The following is an 18,564-nucleotide window of genomic DNA, read 5'->3' on the forward strand; positions in this document are numbered from 1 at the left end:
CCAGAATGCAACTTATATCAGTGAGTTCAACAAATTAGGCTTCATGAAGACATTTTTTCCACTCTATAAAATAATCTCTTAATAAGTAAACATTCAACTGCTCCTGCAATCTAAATACTTCTTGAATGTTTTTTAATGTTGTTGAAACTCCTAAATTGTAGCAGTTAATTTGATCTGTTGCTATAGTGACCATTTTTTTGTGTGCTCACAGAACTTACAGACACTTCATTTGCCATCGACCTTGGTTTCAAAATAACCAATGTAACCCAGGAGTCTCAAAGTAATAGACTCACACTCACCAATGAGACTGAAACCCAGATACAGGATTCAATTAACAGACTAGTAAGATACTGTACTTCTACACATAAGATACATCCATGGTCATGTTCAGGTCATGATAGTAATTGACAACTTGATGTTTTGTCCCCTTTTAGCTCCAGCTCCTATAAGGTTCTCAGTGAACCAGACGGCAAACAGTTTCAATTTCCCAACGCCAACTTCATGTAAGTACAACGTCATAACCTTGAACCAACCCGTCTTTCTCAACTGCACTCTTTAGAATTTCTGCAGATTTCATTTAGCTGCTGCTTGTGCAGCTAAACAGGATGAAAGGAACATGTTTAACTCTCAGACAAAACCCATTTTTACGTCCACAGTGATGATGGCACTGAAATCACGGCAAACGTGACGTATGTATACAAAGAGGAAGATGTCAACCACCCTAGTGGTTTTCTACAGGAAGTCTTAAAAGTCTCAGGTATGCTGCTTTTGTTACCATACGGTTGTCATTTCTATGTTTATTTATGACAGTGAGTTATCAAAACCATGTAACGTGTATAATACTCAATCTCGAAAAGACTTATATATCAATGTTATATGACATATTACAAGTTTATAATCCCTCTAAAATGTATTTCCATTTCTATTCTAGGTCTCCTGACCACCACTGTTGCCCCAACAACAACTACCAACACCACATCACTTCCTACCCTGTTGACTTCAGTGACATCAACAACTAGGTTAGCAAGATCATTTATTATAATGTTTTCAAACAATTCAATTAACACTTTGTCAAACAAGGAACCTTTGCAACAATGAACCATGTATATCCATGCTTGTGTCGTTAACTACTGGTGTTTTAATTAAAAGCATCCAAAATGTCAACCTTTCTTTAGAAAAGCTCTTTGAGTGCATCAATCGGTCAAAAGGCTTAATATAAATCCAATCCATTATAATTAATGTGCTTGCTGAAGGCAAGACCACTAGATTTCTTACATACTTTTTCTAATTATTTTAACATTTTCTAAACTTTCTAAACTAAAACAATTTAAATGAGTATAAATTAGCATATAATAACCCACCAAAAACAATATTAACTCTTGAACCGTTCAAGCTAGAGAGACCGAACCAACTTTCATATGTTCAGGCTTTCCTATCCTATCCATCAATCAATCTTTCCATCAACTTTCTTTTTCCAATTATAACCAGTCACTACCATTACTACTGCAGTGACTACCAATCCTGTAACTTATTTTACAACCATGATTACTTTAAGACAAGCTAGCAAGTACACACATTTTCTTTAGGAAATGTAATTTTCCATGTATTATTATTTTCTCTTAGATTCGGCACAGTGGGAGTTTTTGTTAAACTGATATTCAAGGTCAAAACACCAGTCCCCACTGAGGATGATGTCCTTGGTGCCGTCAAGAAGCAATTGTCTCCTCAATTCACGACCACTCAAACCACCTTCCAGAATGCAACTTATATCAGTGAGTTCAACAAATTAGGCTTCATGAAGACATTTTTTCCCACTCTATAAAATAATCTCTTAATAAGTAAACATTCAACTGCTCCTGCTATCTAAATACTTCTTGAATGTTTTTTAATGTTGTTGAAACTCCTAAATTGTAGCAGTTAATTTGATCTGTTGCTATAGTGACCATTTTTTTGTGTGCTCACAGAACTTACAGACACTTCATTTGCCATCGACCTTGGTTTCAAAATAACCAATGTAACCCAGGAGTCTCTAAGTAATAGACTCACACTCACCAATGAGACTGAAACCCAGATACAGGATTCAATTAACAGACTAGTAAGATACTGTACTTCTACACATAAGATACATCCATGGTCATGTTCAGGTCATGATAGTAATTGACAACTTGATGTTTTGTCCCCTTTTAGCTCCAAAAGGTTCTCAGTGAACCAGATGGCAAACAGTTTCAATTTCCCAACGCCAACCTCATGTAAGTACAACGTCATAACCTTGAACCAACCCGTCTTTCTCAACTGCACTCTTTAGAATTTCTGCAGATTTCATTTAGCTGCTGCTGGTACAGCTAAACAGGATGAAAGGAACATGTTTAACTCTCACACAAAACCCATTTTTACGTCCACAGTGATGATGGCACTGAGATCACGGCAAACGTGACGTATGTATACAAAGAGGAAGATGTCAACCACCCTAGTGGTTTTCTACAGGAAGTCTTAAAAGTCTCAGGTATGCTGCTTTTGTTACCATACGGTTGTCATTTCTATGTTTATTTATGACAGTGAGTTATCAAACACCATGTAACGTGTATAATACTCAATCTCGAAAAGACTTATATATCAATGTTATATGACATATTACAAGTTTATAATCCCTCTAAAATGTATTTCCATTTCTATTCTAGGTCTCCTGACCACCACTGTTGCCCCAACAACAACTACCAACACCACACCACTTCCTACCCTTTTGACTTCAGTCACATCAACAACTAGGTTAGCAAGATCATTTATTATAATGTTTTCATACAATTCAATTAACGCTTTGTCAAACAAGGAACCTTTGCAACAATGAACCATGTATATCCATGCTTGTGTCGTTAACTACTGATGTTTTAATTAAAAGCATCCAAAATGTCAACCTTTCTTTAGAAAAGCTCTTTGAGTGCATCAATCGGTCAAAAGGCTTAATATAAATCCAATCCATTATAATTAATGTGCTTGCTGAAGGCAAGACCACTAGATTTCTTACATACTTTTTCTAATTATTTTAAATTTTCTAAACGTTCTAAACTAAAACAATTTAAATGAGTATAAATTAGCATATAATAACCCACCAAAAATAATAGTAACTCTTGAACCGTTCAAGCTAGAGAGACCGAACCAACTTTCAAATGTTCCGGCTATCCTTTCCTATCCTATCCATCAATTAATCTTTCCATCGACTTTCTTTTTCCAATTATAACCAGTCACTACCATTACTACTGCAGTGACTACCAATCCTGTAACTTATTTTACAACCATGATTACTTTAAGACAAGCTAGCAAGTACACACATTTTCTTTCGGAAATGTAATTTTCCATGTATTATTATTTTCTCTTAGATTCGGCACAGTGGGAGTTTTTGTTAAACTGATATTCAAGGTCAAAACACCAGTCCCCACTGAGGATGATGTCCTTGGTGCCGTCAAGAAGCAATTGTCTCCTCAATTCACGACCACTCAAACCACCTTCCAGAATGCAACTTATATCAGTGAGTTCAACAAATTAGGCTTCATGAAGACATTTTTTCCCACTCTATAAAATAATCTCTTAATAAGTAAACATTCAACTGCTCCTGCTATCTAAATACTTCTTGAATGTTTTTTAATGTTGTTGAAACTCCTAAATTGTAGCAGTTAATTTGATCTGTTGCTATAGTGACCATTTTTTTGTGTGCTCACAGAACTTACAGACACTTCATTTGCCATCGACCTTGGTTTCAAAATAACCAATGTAACCCAGGAGTCTCTAAGTAATAGACTCACACTCACCAATGAGACTGAAACCCAGATACAGGATTCAATTAACAGACTAGTAAGATACTGTACTTCTACACATAAGATACATCCATGGTCATGTTCAGGTCATGATAGTAATTGACAACTTGATGTTTTGTCCCCTTTTAGCTCCATAAGGTTCTCAGTGAACCAGATGGCAAACAGTTTCAATTTCCCAACGCCAACCTCATGTAAGTACAACGTCATAACCTTGAACCAACCCGTCTTTCTCAACTGCACTCTTTAGAATTTCTGCAGATTTCATTTAGCTGCTGCTGGTACAGCTAAACAGGATGAAAGGAACATGTTTAACTCTCACAAAACCCATTTTTACGTCCACAGTGATGATGGCACTGAGATCACGGCAAACGTGACGTATGTATACAAAGAGGAAGATGTCAACCACCCTAGTGGTTTTCTACAGGAAGTCTTAAAAGTCTCAGGTATGCTGCTTTTGTTACCATACGGTTGTCATTTCTATGTTTATTTATGACAGTGAGTTATCAAACACCATGTAACGTGTATAATACTCAATCTCGAAAAGACTTATATATCAATGTTATATGACATATTACAAGTTTATAATCCCTCTAAAATGTATTTCCATTTCTATTCTAGGTCTCCTGACCACCACTGTTGCCCCAACAACAACTACCAACACCACACCACTTCCTACCCTTTTGACTTCAGTCACATCAACAACTAGGTTAGCAAGATCATTTATTATAATGTTTTCAAACAATTCAATTAACACTTTGTCAAACAAGGAACCTTTGCAACAATGAACCATGTATATCCATGCTTGTGTCGTTAACTACTGATGTTTTAATTAAAAGCATCCAAAATGTCAACCTTTCTTTAGAAAAGCTCTTTGAGTGCATCAATCGGTCAAAAGGCTTAATATAAATCCAATCCATTATAATTAATGTGCTTGCTGAAGGCAAGACCACTAGATTTCTTACATACTTTTTCTAATTATTTTAAAATTTTCTAAACTTTCTAAACTAAAACAATTTAAATGAGTATAAATTAGCATATAATAACCCACCAAAAATAATAGTAACTCTTGAACCGTTCAAGCTAGAGACCGAACCAACTTTCATATGTTCAGGCTTTCCTTTCCTATCCTATCCATCAATCAATCTTTCCATCGACTTTCTTTTTCCAATTATAACCAGTCACTACCATTACTACTGCAGTGACTACCAATCCTGTAACTTATTTTACAACCATGATTACTTTAAGACAAGCTAGCAAGTACACACATTTTCTTTAGGAAATGTAATTTTCCATGTATTATTATTTTCTCTTAGATTCGGCACAGTGGGAGTTTTGGTTAAACTGATATTCAAGGTCAAAACACCAGTCCCCACTGAGGATGATGTCCTTGGTGCCGTCAAGAAGCAATTGTCTCCTCAATTCACGACCACTCAAACCACCTTCCAGAATGCAACTTATATCAGTGAGTTCAACAAATTAGGCTTCACGAAGACATTTTTTTCCACTCTATAAAATAATCTCTTAATAAGTAAACATTCAACTGCTCCTGCTATCTAAATACTTCTTGAATGTTTTTTAATGTTGTTGAAACTCCTAAATTGTAGCAGTTAATTTGATCTGTTGCTATAGTGACCATTTTTTTGTGTGCTCACAGAACTTACAGACACTTCATTTGCCATCGACCTTGGTTTCAAAATAACCAATGTAACCCAGGAGTCTCTAAGTAATAGACTCACACTCACCAATGAGACTGAAACCCAGATACAGGATTCAATTAACAGACTAGTAAGATACTGTACTTCTACACATAAGATACATCCATGGTCATGTTCAGGTCATGATAGTAATTGACAACTTGATGTTTTGTCCCCTTTTAGCTCCATAAGGTTCTCAGTGAACCAGATGGCAAACAGTTTCAATTTCCCAACGCCAACCTCATGTAAGTACAACGTCATAACCTTGAACCAACCCGTCTTTCTCAACTGCACTCTTTAGAATTTCTGCAGATTTCATTTAGCTGCTGCTGGTGCAGCTAAACAGGATGAAAGGAACATGTTTAACTCTCAGACAAAACCCATTTTTACGTCCACAGTGATGATGGCACTGAGATCACGGCAAACGTGACGTATGTATACAAAGAGGAAGATGTCAACCACCCTAGTGGTTTTCTACAGGAAGTCTTAAAAGTCTCAGGTATGCTGCTTTTGTTACCATACGGTTGTCATTTCTATGTTTATTTATGACAGTGAGTTATCAAAACCATGTAACGTGTATAATACTCAATCTCGAAAAGACTTATATATCAATGTTATATGACATATTACAAGTTTATAATCCCTCTAAAATGTATTTCCATTTCTATTCTAGGTCTCCTGACCACCACTGTTGCCCCAACAACAACTACCAACACCACACCACTTCCTACCCTGTTGACTTCAGTGACATCAACAACTAGGTAAGCAAGATCATTTATTATAATGTTTTCAAACAATTCAATTAACACTTTGTCAAACAAGGAACCTTTGCAACAATGAACCATGTATATCCATGCTTGTGTCGTTAACTACTGGTGTTTTAATTAAAAGCATCCAAAATGTCAACCTTTCTTTAGAAAAGCTCTTTGAGTGCATCAATCGGTCAAAAGGCTTAATATAAATCCAATCCATTATAATTAATGTGCTTGCTGAAGGCAAGACCACTAGATTTCTTACATACTTTTTCTAATTATTTTAACATTTTCTAAACGTTCTAAACTAAAACAATTTAAATTAGTATAAATTTGCATATAATAACTAACAAAAATAATATTAACTCTTGAACCGTTCAAGAAAGAGAGACCGAACCAACTTTCATATGTTCAGGCTTTCCTTTCCTATCCTATCCATCAATCAATCAATCTTTCCATCTACCTAGTTTTTCCAATTATAACCAGTCACTACCATTACTACTGCAGTGACTACCAATCCTGTAACTTATTTTACAACCATGATTACTTTAAGACAAGCTAGCAAGTACACACATTTTCTTTCGGAAATGTAATTTTCCATGTATTATTATTTTCTCTTAGATTCGGCACAGTGGGAGTTTTTGTTAAACTGATATTCAAGGTCAAAACACCAGTCCCCACTGAGGATGATGTCCTTGGTGCCGTCAAGAAGCAATTGTCTCCTCAATTCACGACCACTCAAACCACCTTCCAGAATGCAACTTATATCAGTGAGTTCAACAAATTAGGCTTCACGAAGACATTTTTTTCCACTCTATAAAATAATCTCTTAATAAGTAAACATTCAACTGCTCCTGCAATGTAAATACTTCTTGAATGTTTTTTAATGTTGTTGAAACTCCTAAATTGTAGCACTTAATTTGATCTGTTGCTATAGTGACCATTTTTTTGTGTGCTCACAGAACTTACAGACACTTCATTTGCCATCGACCTTGGTTTCAAAATAACCAATGTAACCCAGGAGTCTCAAAGTAATAGACTCACACTCACCAATGAGACCGAAACCCAGATACAGGATTCAATTAACAGACTAGTAAGATACTGTACTTCTACACATAAGATACATCCATGGTCATGTTCAGGTCATGATAGTAATTGACAACTTGATGTTTTGTCCCCTTTTAGCTCCATAAGGTTCTCAGTGAACCAGACGGCAAACAGTTTCAATTTCCCAACGCCAACTTCATGTAAGTACAACGTCATAACCTTGAACCAACCCGTCTTTCTCAACTGCACTCTTTAGAATTTCTGCAGATTTCATTTAGCTGCTGCTTGTGCAGCTAAACAGGATGAAAGGAACATGTTTAACTCTCAGACAAAACCCATTTTTACGTCCACAGTGATGATGGCACTGAGATCACGGCAAACGTGACGTATGTATACAAAGAGGAAGATGTCAACCACCCTAGTGGTTTTCTACAGGAAGTCTTAAAAGTCTCAGGTATGCTGCTTTTGTTACCATACGGTTGTCATTTCTATGTTTATTTATGACAGTGAGTTATCAAACACCATGTAACGTGTATAATACTCAATCTCGAAAAGACTTATATATCAATGTTATATGACATATTACAAGTTTATAATCCCTCTAAAATGTATTTCCATTTCTATTCTAGGTCTCCTGACCACCACTGTTGCCCCAACAACAACTACCAACACCACACCACTTCCTACCCTGTTGACTTCAGTGACATCAACAACTAGGTAAGCAAGATCATTTATTATAATGTTTTCAAACAATTCAATTAACACTTTGTCAAACAAGGAACCTTTGCAACAATGAACCATGTATATCCATGCTTGTGTCGTTAACTACTGATGTTTTAATTAAAAGCATCCAAAATGTCAACCTTTCTTTAGAAAAGCTCTTTGAGTGCATCAATCGGTCAAAAGGCTTAATATAAATCCAATCCATTATAATTAATGTGCTTGCTGAAGGCAAGACCACTAGATTTCTTACATACTTTTTCTAATTATTTTAACATTTTCTAAACTTTCTAAACTAAAACAATTTAAATGAGTATAAATTAGCATATAATAACCCACCAAAAACAATATTAACTCTTGAACCGTTCAAGCTAGAGACCGAACCAACTTTCATATGTTCAGGCTTTCCTATCCTATCCTATCCATCAATCAATCTTTCCATCGACTTTCTTTTTCCAATTATAACCAGTCACTACCATTACTACTGCAGTGACTACCAATCCTGTAACTTATTTTACAACCATGATTACTTTAAGACAAGCTAGCAAGTACACACATTTTCTTTAGGAAATGTAATTTTCCATGTATTATTATTTTCTCTTAGATTCGGCACAGTGGGAGTTTTGGTTAAACTGATATTCAAGGTCAAAACACCAGTCCCCACTGAGGATGATGTCCTTGGTGCCGTCAAGAAGCAATTGTCTCCTCAATTCACGACCACTCAAACCACCTTCCAGAATGCAACTTATATCAGTGAGTTCAACAAATTAGGCTTCACGAAGACATTTTTTTCCACTCTATAAAATAATCTCTTAATAAGTAAACATTCAACTGCTCCTGCAATGTAAATACTTCTTGAATGTTTTTTAATGTTGTTGAAACTCCTAAATTGTAGCACTTCATTTGATCTGTTGCAATAGTGACCATTTTTTTGTGTGCTCACAGAACTTACAGATACTTCATTTGCCATCGACCTTGGTTTCAAAATAACCAATGTAACGCAGGAGTCTCAAAGTAATAGACTCACACTCACCAATGAGACCGAAACCCAGATACAGGATTCAATTAACAGACTAGTAAGATACTGTACTTCTACACATAAGATACATCCATGGTCATGTTCAGGTCATGATAGTAATTGACAACTTGATGTTTTGTCCCCTTTTAGCTCCAAAAGGTTCTCAGTGAACCAGATGGCAAACAGTTTCAATTTCCCAACGCCAACCTCATGTAAGTACAACGTCATAACCTTGAACCAACCCGTCTTTCTCAACTGCACTCTTTAGAATTTCTGCAGATTTCATTTAGCTGCTGCTGGCAGCTAAACAGGATGAAAGGAACATGTTTAACTCTCAGACAAAACCCATTTTTACGTCCACAGTGATGATGGCACTGAGATCACGGCAAACGTGACGTATGTATACAAAGAGGAAGATGTCAACCACCCTAGTGGTTTTCTACAGGAAGTCTTAAAAGTCTCAGGTATGCTGCTTTTGTTACCATACGGTTGTCATTTCTATGTTTATTTATGACAGTGAGTTATCAAACACCATGTAACGTGTATAATACTCAATCTCGAAAACACTTATATATCAATGCTATATGACATATTACAAGTTTATAATCCCTCTAAAATGTATTTCCATTTCTATTCTAGGTCTCCTGACCACCACTGTTGCCCCAACAACAACTACCAACACCACACCACTTCCTACCCTGTTGACTTCAGTGACATCAACAACTAGGTAAGCAAGATCATTTATTATAATGTTTTCAAACAATTCAATTAACACTTTGTCAAACAAGGAACCTTTGCAACAATGAACCATGTATATCCATGCTTGTGTCGTTAACTACTGGTGTTTTAATTAAAAGCATCCAAAATGTCAACCTTTCTTTAGAAAAGCTCTTTGAGTGCATCAATCGGTCAAAAGGCTTAATATAAATCCAATCCATTATAATTAATGTGCTTGCTGAAGGCAAGACCACTAGATTTCTTACATACTTTTTCTAATTATTTTAACATTTTCTAAACGTTCTAAACTAAAACAATTTAAATGAGTATAAATTAGCATATAATAACCCACCAAAAATAATATTAACTCTTGAACCGTTCAAGCTAGAGAGACCGAACCAACTTTCATATGTTCAGGCTTTCCTTTCCTATCCTATCCATCAATCAATCTTTCCATCAACTTTCTTTTTCCAATTATAACCAGTCACTACCATTACTACTGCAGTGACTACCAATCCTGTAACTTATTTTACAACCATGATTACTTTAAGACAAGCTAGCAAGTACACACATTTTCTTTAGGAAATGTAATTTTCCATGTATTATTATTTTCTCTTAGATTCGGCACAGTGGGAGTTTTTGTTAAACTGATATTCAAGGTCAAAACACCAGTCCCCACTGAGGATGATGTCCTTGGTGCCGTCAAGAAGCAATTGTCTCCTCAATTCACGACCACTCAAACCACCTTCCAGAATGCAACTTATATCAGTGAGTTCAACAAATTAGGCTTCACGAAGACATTTTTTTCCACTCTATAAAATAATCTCTTAATAAGTAAACATTCAACTGCTCCTGCAATGTAAATACTTCTTGAATGTTTTTTAATGTTGTTGAAACTCCTAAATTGTAGCACTTCATTTGATCTGTTGCAATAGTGACCATTTTTTTGTGTGCTCACAGAACTTACAGATACTTCATTTGCCATCGACCTTGGTTTCAAAATAACCAATGTAACGCAGGAGTCTCAAAGTAATAGACTCACACTCACCAATGAGACCGAAACCCAGATACAGGATTCAATTAACAGACTAGTAAGATACTGTACTTCTACACATAAGATACATCCATGGTCATGTTCAGGTCATGATAGTAATTGACAACTTGATGTTTTGTCCCCTTTTAGCTCCATAAGGTTCTCAGTGAACCAGACGGCAAACAGTTTCAATTTCCCAACGCCAACTTCATGTAAGTACAACGTCATAACCTTGAACCAACCCGTCTTTCTCAACTGCACTCTTTAGAATTTCTGCAGATTTCATTTAGCTGCTGCTTGTGCAGCTAAACAGGATGAAAGGAACATGTTTAACTCTCAGACAAAACCCATTTTTACGTCCACAGTGATGATGGCACTGAGATCACGGCAAACGTGACGTATGTATACAAAGAGGAAGATGTCAACCACCCTAGTGGTTTTCTACAGGAAGTCTTAAAAGTCTCAGGTATGCTGCTTTTGTTACCATACGGTTGTCATTTCTATGTTTATTTATGACAGTGAGTTATCAAACACCATGTAACGTGTATAATACTCAATCTCGAAAATACTTATATATCAATGTTATATGACATATTACAAGTTTATAATCCCTCTAAAATGTATTTCCATTTCTATTCTAGGTCTCCTGACCACCACTGTTGCCCCAACAACAACTACCAACACCACACCACTTCCTACCCTGTTGACTTCAGTGACATCAACAACTAGGTAAGCAAGATCATTTATTATAATGTTTTCAAACAATTCAATTAACACTTTGTCAAACAAGGAACCTTTGCAACAATGAACCATGTATATCCATGCTTGTGTCGTTAACTACTGGTGTTTTAATTAAAAGCATCCAAAATGTCAACCTTTCTTTAGAAAAGCTCTTTGAGTGCATCAATCGGTCAAAAGGCTTAATATAAATCCAATCCATTATAATTAATGTGCTTGCTGAAGGCAAGACCACTAGATTTCTTACATACTTTTTCTAATTATTTTAACATTTTCTAAACTTTCTAAACTAAAACAATTTAAATGAGTATAAATTAGCATATAATAACCCACCAAAAACAATATTAACTCTTGAACCGTTCAAGCTAGAGACCGAACCAACTTTCATATGTTCAGGCTTTCCTATCCTATCCTATCCATCAATCAATCTTTCCATCGACTTTCTTTTTCCAATTATAACCAGTCACTACCATTACTACTGCAGTGACTACCAATCCTGTAACTTATTTTACAACCATGATTACTTTAAGACAAGCTAGCAAGTACACACATTTTCTTTAGGAAATGTAATTTTCCATGTATTATTATTTTCTCTTAGATTCGGCACAGTGGGAGTTTTTGTTAAACTGATATTCAAGGTCAAAACACCAGTCCCCACTGAGGATGATGTCCTTGGTGCCGTCAAGAAGCAATTGTCTCCTCAATTCACGACCACTCAAACCACCTTCCAGAATGCAACTTATATCAGTGAGTTCAACAAATTAGGCTTCATGAAGACATTTTTTCCCACTCTATAAAATAATCTCTTAATAAGTAAACATTCAACTGCTCCTGCTATCTAAATACTTCTTGAATGTTTTTTAATGTTGTTGAAACTCCTAAATTGTAGCAGTTCATTTGATCTGTTGCTATAGTGACCATTTTTTTGTGTGCTCACAGAACTTACAGACACTTCATTTGCCATCGACCTTGGTTTCAAAATAACCAATGTAACCCAGGAGTCTCAAAGTAATAGACTCACACTCACCAATGAGACTGAAACCCAGATACAGGATTCAATTAACAGACTAGTAAGATACTGTACTTCTACACATAAGATACATCCATGGTCATGTTCAGGTCATGATAGTAATTGACAACTTGATGTTTTGTCCCCTTTTAGCTCCATAAGGTTCTCAGTGAACCAGACGGCAAACAGTTTCAATTTCCCAACGCCAACTTCATGTAAGTACAACGTCATAACCTTGAACCAACCCGTCTTTCTCAACTGCACTCTTTAGAATTTCTGCAGATTTCATTTAGCTGCTGCTTGTGCAGCTAAACAGGATGCAAGGAACATGTTTAACACTCACACAAAACCCATTTTTACATCCACAGTGATGATGGCACTGAAATCACGGCAAACGTGACGTATGTATACAAAGAGGAAGATGTCAACCACCCTAGTGGTTTTCTACAGGAAGTCTTAAAAGTCTCAGGTATGCTGCTTTTGTTACCATACGGTTGTCATTTCTATGTTTATTTATGACAGTGAGTTATCAAACACCATGTAACGTGTATAATACTCAATCTTGAAAACACTTATATATCAATGCTATATGACATATTACAAGTTTATAATCCCTCTAAAATGTATTTCCATTTCTATTCTAGGTCTCCTGACCACCACTGTTGCCCCAACAACAACTACCAACACCACACCACTTCCTACCCTTTTGACTTCAGTGACATCAACAACTAGGTAAGCAAGATCATTTATTATAATGTTTTCATACAATTCAATTAACACTTTGTCAAACAAGGAACCTTTGCAACAATGAACCATGTATATCCATGCTTGTGTCGTTAACTACTGATGTTTTAATTAAAAGCATCCAAAATGTCAACCTTTCTTTAGAAAAGCTCTTTGAGTGCATCAATCGGTCAAAAGGCTTAATATAAATCCAATCCATTATAATTAATGTGCTTGCTGAAGGCAAGACCACTAGATTTCTTACATACTTTTTCTAATTATTTTAAAATTTTCTAAACTTTCTAAACTAAAACAATTTAAATGAGTATAAATTAGCATATAATAACCCACCAAAAATAATAGTAACTCTTGAACCGTTCAAGCTAGAGACCGAACCAACTTTCAAATGTTCAGGCTATCCTTTCCTATCCTATCCATCAATTAATCTTTCCATCGACTTTCTTTTTCCAATTATAACCAGTCACTACCATTACTACTGCAGTGACTACCAATCCTGTAACTTATTTTACAACCATGATTACTTTAAGACAAGCTAGCAAGTACACACATTTTCTTTCGGAAATGTAATTTTCCATGTATTATTATTTTCTCTTAGATTCGGCACAGTGGGAGTTTTTGTTAAACTGATATTCAAGGTCAAAACACCAGTCCCCACTGAGGATGATGTCCTTGGTGCCGTCAAGAAGCAATTGTCTCCTCAATTCACGACCACTCAAACCACCTTCCAGAATGCAACTTATATCAGTGAGTTCAACAAATTAGGCTTCATGAAGACATTTTTTCCCACTCTATAAAATAATCTCTTAATAAGTAAACATTCAACTGCTCCTGCTATCTAAATACTTCTTGAATGTTTTTTAATGTTGTTGAAACTCCTAAATTGTAGCAGTTAATTTGATCTGTTGCTATAGTGACCATTTTTTTGTGTGCTCACAGAACTTACAGACACTTCATTTGCCATCGACCTTGGTTTCAAAATAACCAATGTAACCCAGGAGTCTCTAAGTAATAGACTCACACTCACCAATGAGACTGAAACCCAGATACAGGATTCAATTAACAGACTAGTAAGATACTGTACTTCTACACATAAGATACATCCATGGTCATGTTCAGGTCATGATAGTAATTGACAACTTGATGTTTTGTCCCCTTTTAGCTCCAAAAGGTTCTCAGTGAACCAGATGGCAAACAGTTTCAATTTCCCAACGCCAACCTCATGTAAGTACAACGTCATAACCTTGAACCAACCCGTCTTTCTCAACTGCACTCTTTAGAATTTCTGCAGATTTCATTTAGCTGCTGCTGGTACAGCTAAACAGGATGAAAGGAACATGTTTAACTCTCACACAAAACCCATTTTTACATCCACAGTGATGATGGCACTGAGATCACGGCAAACGTGACGTATGTATACAAAGAGGAAGATGTCAACCACCCTAGTGGTTTTCTACAGGAAGTCTTAAAAGTCTCAGGTATGCTGCTTTTGTTACCATACGGTTGTCATTTCTATGTTTATTTATGACAGTGAGTTATCAAACACCATGTAACGTGTATAATACTCAATCTCGAAAACACTTATATATCAATGTTATATGACATATTACAAGTTTATAATCCCTCTAAAATGTATTTCCATTTCTATTCTAGGTCTCCTGACCACCACTGTTGCCCCAACAACAACTACCAACACCACACCACTTCCTACCCTTTTGACTTCAGTTACATCAACAACTAGGTAAGCAAGATCATTTATTATAATGTTTTCATACAATTCAATTAACACTTTGTCAAACAAGGAACCTTTGCAACAATGAACCATGTATATCCATGCTTGTGTCGTTAACTACTGATGTTTTAATTAAAAGCATCCAAAATGTCAACCTTTCTTTAGAAAAGCTCTTTGAGTGCATCAATCGGTCAAAAGGCTTAATATAAATCCAATCCATTATAATTAATGTGCTTGCTGAAGGCAAGACCACTAGATTTCTTACATACTTTTTCTAATTATTTTAAAATTTTCTAAACGTTCTAAACTAAAACAATTTAAATGAGTATAAATTAGCATATAATAACCCACCAAAAATAATAGTAACTCTTGAACCGTTCAAGCTAGAGAGACCGAACCAACTTTCAAATGTTCCGGCTATCCTTTCCTATCCTATCCATCAATTAATCTTTCCATCGACTTTCTTTTTCCAATTATAACCAGTCACTACCATTACTACTGCAGTGACTACCAATCCTGTAACTTATTTTACAACCATGATTACTTTAAGACAAGCTAGCAAGTACACACATTTTCTTTCGGAAATGTAATTTTCCATGTATTATTATTTTCTCTTAGATTCGGCACAGTGGGAGTTTTTGTTAAACTGATATTCAAGGTCAAAACACCAGTCCCCACTGAGGATGATGTCCTTGGTGCCGTCAAGAAGCAATTGTCTCCTCAATTCACGACCACTCAAACCACCTTCCAGAATGCAACTTATATCAGTGAGTTCAACAAATTAGGCTTCATGAAGACATTTTTTCCACTCTATAAAATAATCTCTTAATAAGTAAACATTCAACTGCTCCTGCTATCTAAATACTTCTTGAATGTTTTTTAATGTTGTTGAAACTCCTAAATTGTAGCAGTTAATTTGATCTGTTGCTATAGTGACCATTTTTTGTGTGCTCACAGAACTTACAGACACTTCATTTGCCATCGACCTTGGTTTCAAAATAACCAATGTAACCCAGGAGTCTCTAAGTAATAGACTCACACTCACCAATGAGACTGAAACCCAGATACAGGATTCAATTAACAGACTAGTAAGATACTGTACTTCTACACATAAGATACATCCATGGTCATGTTCAGGTCATGATAGTAATTGACAACTTGATGTTTTGTCCCCTTTTAGCTCCAAAAGGTTCTCAGTGAACCAGATGGCAAACAGTTTCAATTTCCCAACGCCAACCTCATGTAAGTACAACGTCATAACCTTGAACCAACCCGTCTTTCTCAACTGCACTCTTTAGAATTTCTGCAGATTTCATTTAGCTGCTGCTGGTACAGCTAAACAGGATGAAAGGAACATGTTTAACTCTCACACAAAACCCATTTTTACGTCCACAGTGATGATGGCACTGAGATCACGGCAAACGTGACGTATGTATACAAAGAGGAAGATGTCAACCACCCTAGTGGTTTTCTACAGGAAGTCTTAAAAGTCTCAGGTATGCTGCTTTTGTTACCATACGGTTGTCATTTCTATGTTTATTTATGACAGTGAGTTATCAAACACCATGTAACGTGTATAATACTCAATCTCGAAAAGACTTATATATCAATGTTATATGACATATTACAAGTTTATAATCCCTCTAAAATGTATTTCCATTTCTATTCTAGGTCTCCTGACCACCACTGTTGCCCCAACAACAACTACCAACACCACACCACTTCCTACCCTTTGACTTCAGTGACATCAACAACTAGGTTAGCAAGATCATTTATTATAATGTTTTCATACAATTCAAGTAACACTTTGTCAAACAAGGAACCTTTGCAACAATGAACCATGTATATCCATGCTTGTGTCGTTAACTACTGATGTTTTAATTAAAAGCATCCAAAATGTCAACCTTTCTTTAGAAAAGCTCTTTGAGTGCATCAATCGGTCAAAAGGCTTAATATAAATCCAATCCATTATAATTAATGTGCTTGCTGAAGGCAAGACCACTAGATTTCTTACATACTTTTTCTAATTATTTTAAAATTTTCTAAACGTTCTAAACTAAAACAATTTAAATGAGTATAAATTAGCATATAATAACCCACCAAAAATAATAGTAACTCTTGAACCGTTCAAGCTAGAGAGACCGAACCAACTTTCAAATGTTCCGGCTATCCTTTCCTATCCTATCCATCAATTAATCTTTCCATCGACTTTCTTTTTCCAATTATAACCAGTCACTACCATTACTACTGCAGTGACTACCAATCCTGTAACTTATTTTACAACCATGATTACTTTAAGACAAGCGAGCAAGTACACACATTTTCTTTCGGAAATGTAATTTTCCATGTATTATTATTTTCTCTTAGATTCGGCACAGTGGGAGTTTTTGTTAAACTGATATTCAAGGTCAAAACACCAGTCCCCACTGAGGATGATGTCCTTGGTGCCGTCAAGAAGCAATTGTCTCCTCAATTCACGACCACTCAAACCACCTTCCAGAATGCAACTTATATCAGTGAGTTCAACAAATTAGGCTTCATGAAGACATTTTTTCCCACTCTATAAAATAATCTCTTAATAAGTAAACATTCAACTGCTCCTGCTATCTAAATACTTCTTGAATGTTTTTTAATGTTGTTGAAACTCCTAAATTGTAGCAGTTAATTTGATCTGTTGCTATAGTGACCATTTTTTTGTGTGCTCACAGAACTTACAGACACTTCATTTGCCATCGACCTTGGTTTCAAAATAACCAATGTAACCCAGGAGTCTCTAAGTAATAGACTCACACTCACCAATGAGACTGAAACCCAGATACAGGATTCAATTAACAGACTAGTAAGATACTGTACTTCTACACATAAGATACATCCATGGTCATGTTCAGGTCATGATAGTAATTGACAACTTGATGTTTTGTCCCCTTTTAGCTCCAAAAGGTTCTCAGTGAACCAGATGGCAAACAGTTTCAATTTCCCAACGCCAACCTCATGTAAGTACAACGTCATAACCTTGAACCAACCCGTCTTTCTCAACTGCACTCTTTAGAATTTCTGCAGATTTCATTTAGCTGCTGCTGGTACAGCTAAACAGGATGAAAGGAACATGTTTAACTCTCACACAAAACCCATTTTTACATCCACAGTGATGATGGCACTGAGATCACGGCAAACGTGACGTATGTATACAAAGAGGAAGATGTCAACCACCCTAGTGGTTTTCTACAGGAAGTCTTAAAAGTCTCAGGTATGCTGCTTTTGTTACCATACGGTTGTCATTTCTATGTTTATTTATGACAGTGAGTTATCAAACACCATGTAACGTGTATAATACTCAATCTCGAAAATACTTATATATCAATGTTATATGATATATTACAAGTTTATAATCCCTCTAAAATGTATTTCCATTTCTATTCTAGGTCTCCTGACCACCACTGTTGCCCCAACAACAACTACCAACACCACACCACTTCCTACCCTTTTGACTTCAGTGACATCAACAACTAGGTTAGCAAGATCATTTATTATAATGTTTTCATACAATTCAAGTA

General features: G+C 35.8%; 1 protein-coding gene across 1 annotated transcript in view; it reads left to right on the forward strand.

Annotated features, from left to right (window-relative positions):
• Window positions 1–301: 301 nt before the first annotated feature.
• The window catches only part of LOC118398094 (mucin-5AC-like), a 221,734-nt gene continuing 203,471 nt past the window's right edge, over window positions 302–18,564 (forward strand). Inside the window, exons 1-34 of the mRNA XM_052468933.1 lie at window positions 302–342; window positions 435–503; window positions 657–757; window positions 932–1,019; window positions 1,624–1,772; window positions 1,965–2,095; window positions 2,188–2,249; window positions 2,403–2,503; window positions 2,679–2,766; window positions 3,375–3,523; window positions 5,464–5,594; window positions 5,687–5,748; window positions 5,902–6,002; window positions 6,177–6,264; window positions 6,877–7,025; window positions 7,218–7,348; window positions 7,441–7,502; window positions 7,656–7,756; window positions 7,932–8,019; window positions 8,627–8,775; window positions 10,718–10,848; window positions 10,941–11,002; window positions 11,156–11,256; window positions 11,432–11,519; window positions 12,127–12,275; window positions 12,468–12,598; window positions 12,691–12,752; window positions 12,906–13,006; window positions 13,182–13,269; window positions 13,877–14,025; window positions 15,968–16,098; window positions 16,191–16,252; window positions 16,406–16,506; window positions 18,433–18,520. Coding sequence (XP_052324893.1) covers window positions 302–342; window positions 435–503; window positions 657–757; window positions 932–1,019; window positions 1,624–1,772; window positions 1,965–2,095; window positions 2,188–2,249; window positions 2,403–2,503; window positions 2,679–2,766; window positions 3,375–3,523; window positions 5,464–5,594; window positions 5,687–5,748; window positions 5,902–6,002; window positions 6,177–6,264; window positions 6,877–7,025; window positions 7,218–7,348; window positions 7,441–7,502; window positions 7,656–7,756; window positions 7,932–8,019; window positions 8,627–8,775; window positions 10,718–10,848; window positions 10,941–11,002; window positions 11,156–11,256; window positions 11,432–11,519; window positions 12,127–12,275; window positions 12,468–12,598; window positions 12,691–12,752; window positions 12,906–13,006; window positions 13,182–13,269; window positions 13,877–14,025; window positions 15,968–16,098; window positions 16,191–16,252; window positions 16,406–16,506; window positions 18,433–18,520 — 3,485 coding nt within the window. The remainder of the gene's footprint in view (window positions 343–434; window positions 504–656; window positions 758–931; window positions 1,020–1,623; window positions 1,773–1,964; window positions 2,096–2,187; window positions 2,250–2,402; window positions 2,504–2,678; window positions 2,767–3,374; window positions 3,524–5,463; window positions 5,595–5,686; window positions 5,749–5,901; window positions 6,003–6,176; window positions 6,265–6,876; window positions 7,026–7,217; window positions 7,349–7,440; window positions 7,503–7,655; window positions 7,757–7,931; window positions 8,020–8,626; window positions 8,776–10,717; window positions 10,849–10,940; window positions 11,003–11,155; window positions 11,257–11,431; window positions 11,520–12,126; window positions 12,276–12,467; window positions 12,599–12,690; window positions 12,753–12,905; window positions 13,007–13,181; window positions 13,270–13,876; window positions 14,026–15,967; window positions 16,099–16,190; window positions 16,253–16,405; window positions 16,507–18,432; window positions 18,521–18,564) is intronic.

Source organism: Oncorhynchus keta, chromosome 19 (assembly GCF_023373465.1).
Source record: "Oncorhynchus keta strain PuntledgeMale-10-30-2019 chromosome 19, Oket_V2, whole genome shotgun sequence".
In the NCBI taxonomy this organism is placed as follows: Eukaryota; Metazoa; Chordata; class Actinopteri; order Salmoniformes; family Salmonidae; genus Oncorhynchus; species Oncorhynchus keta.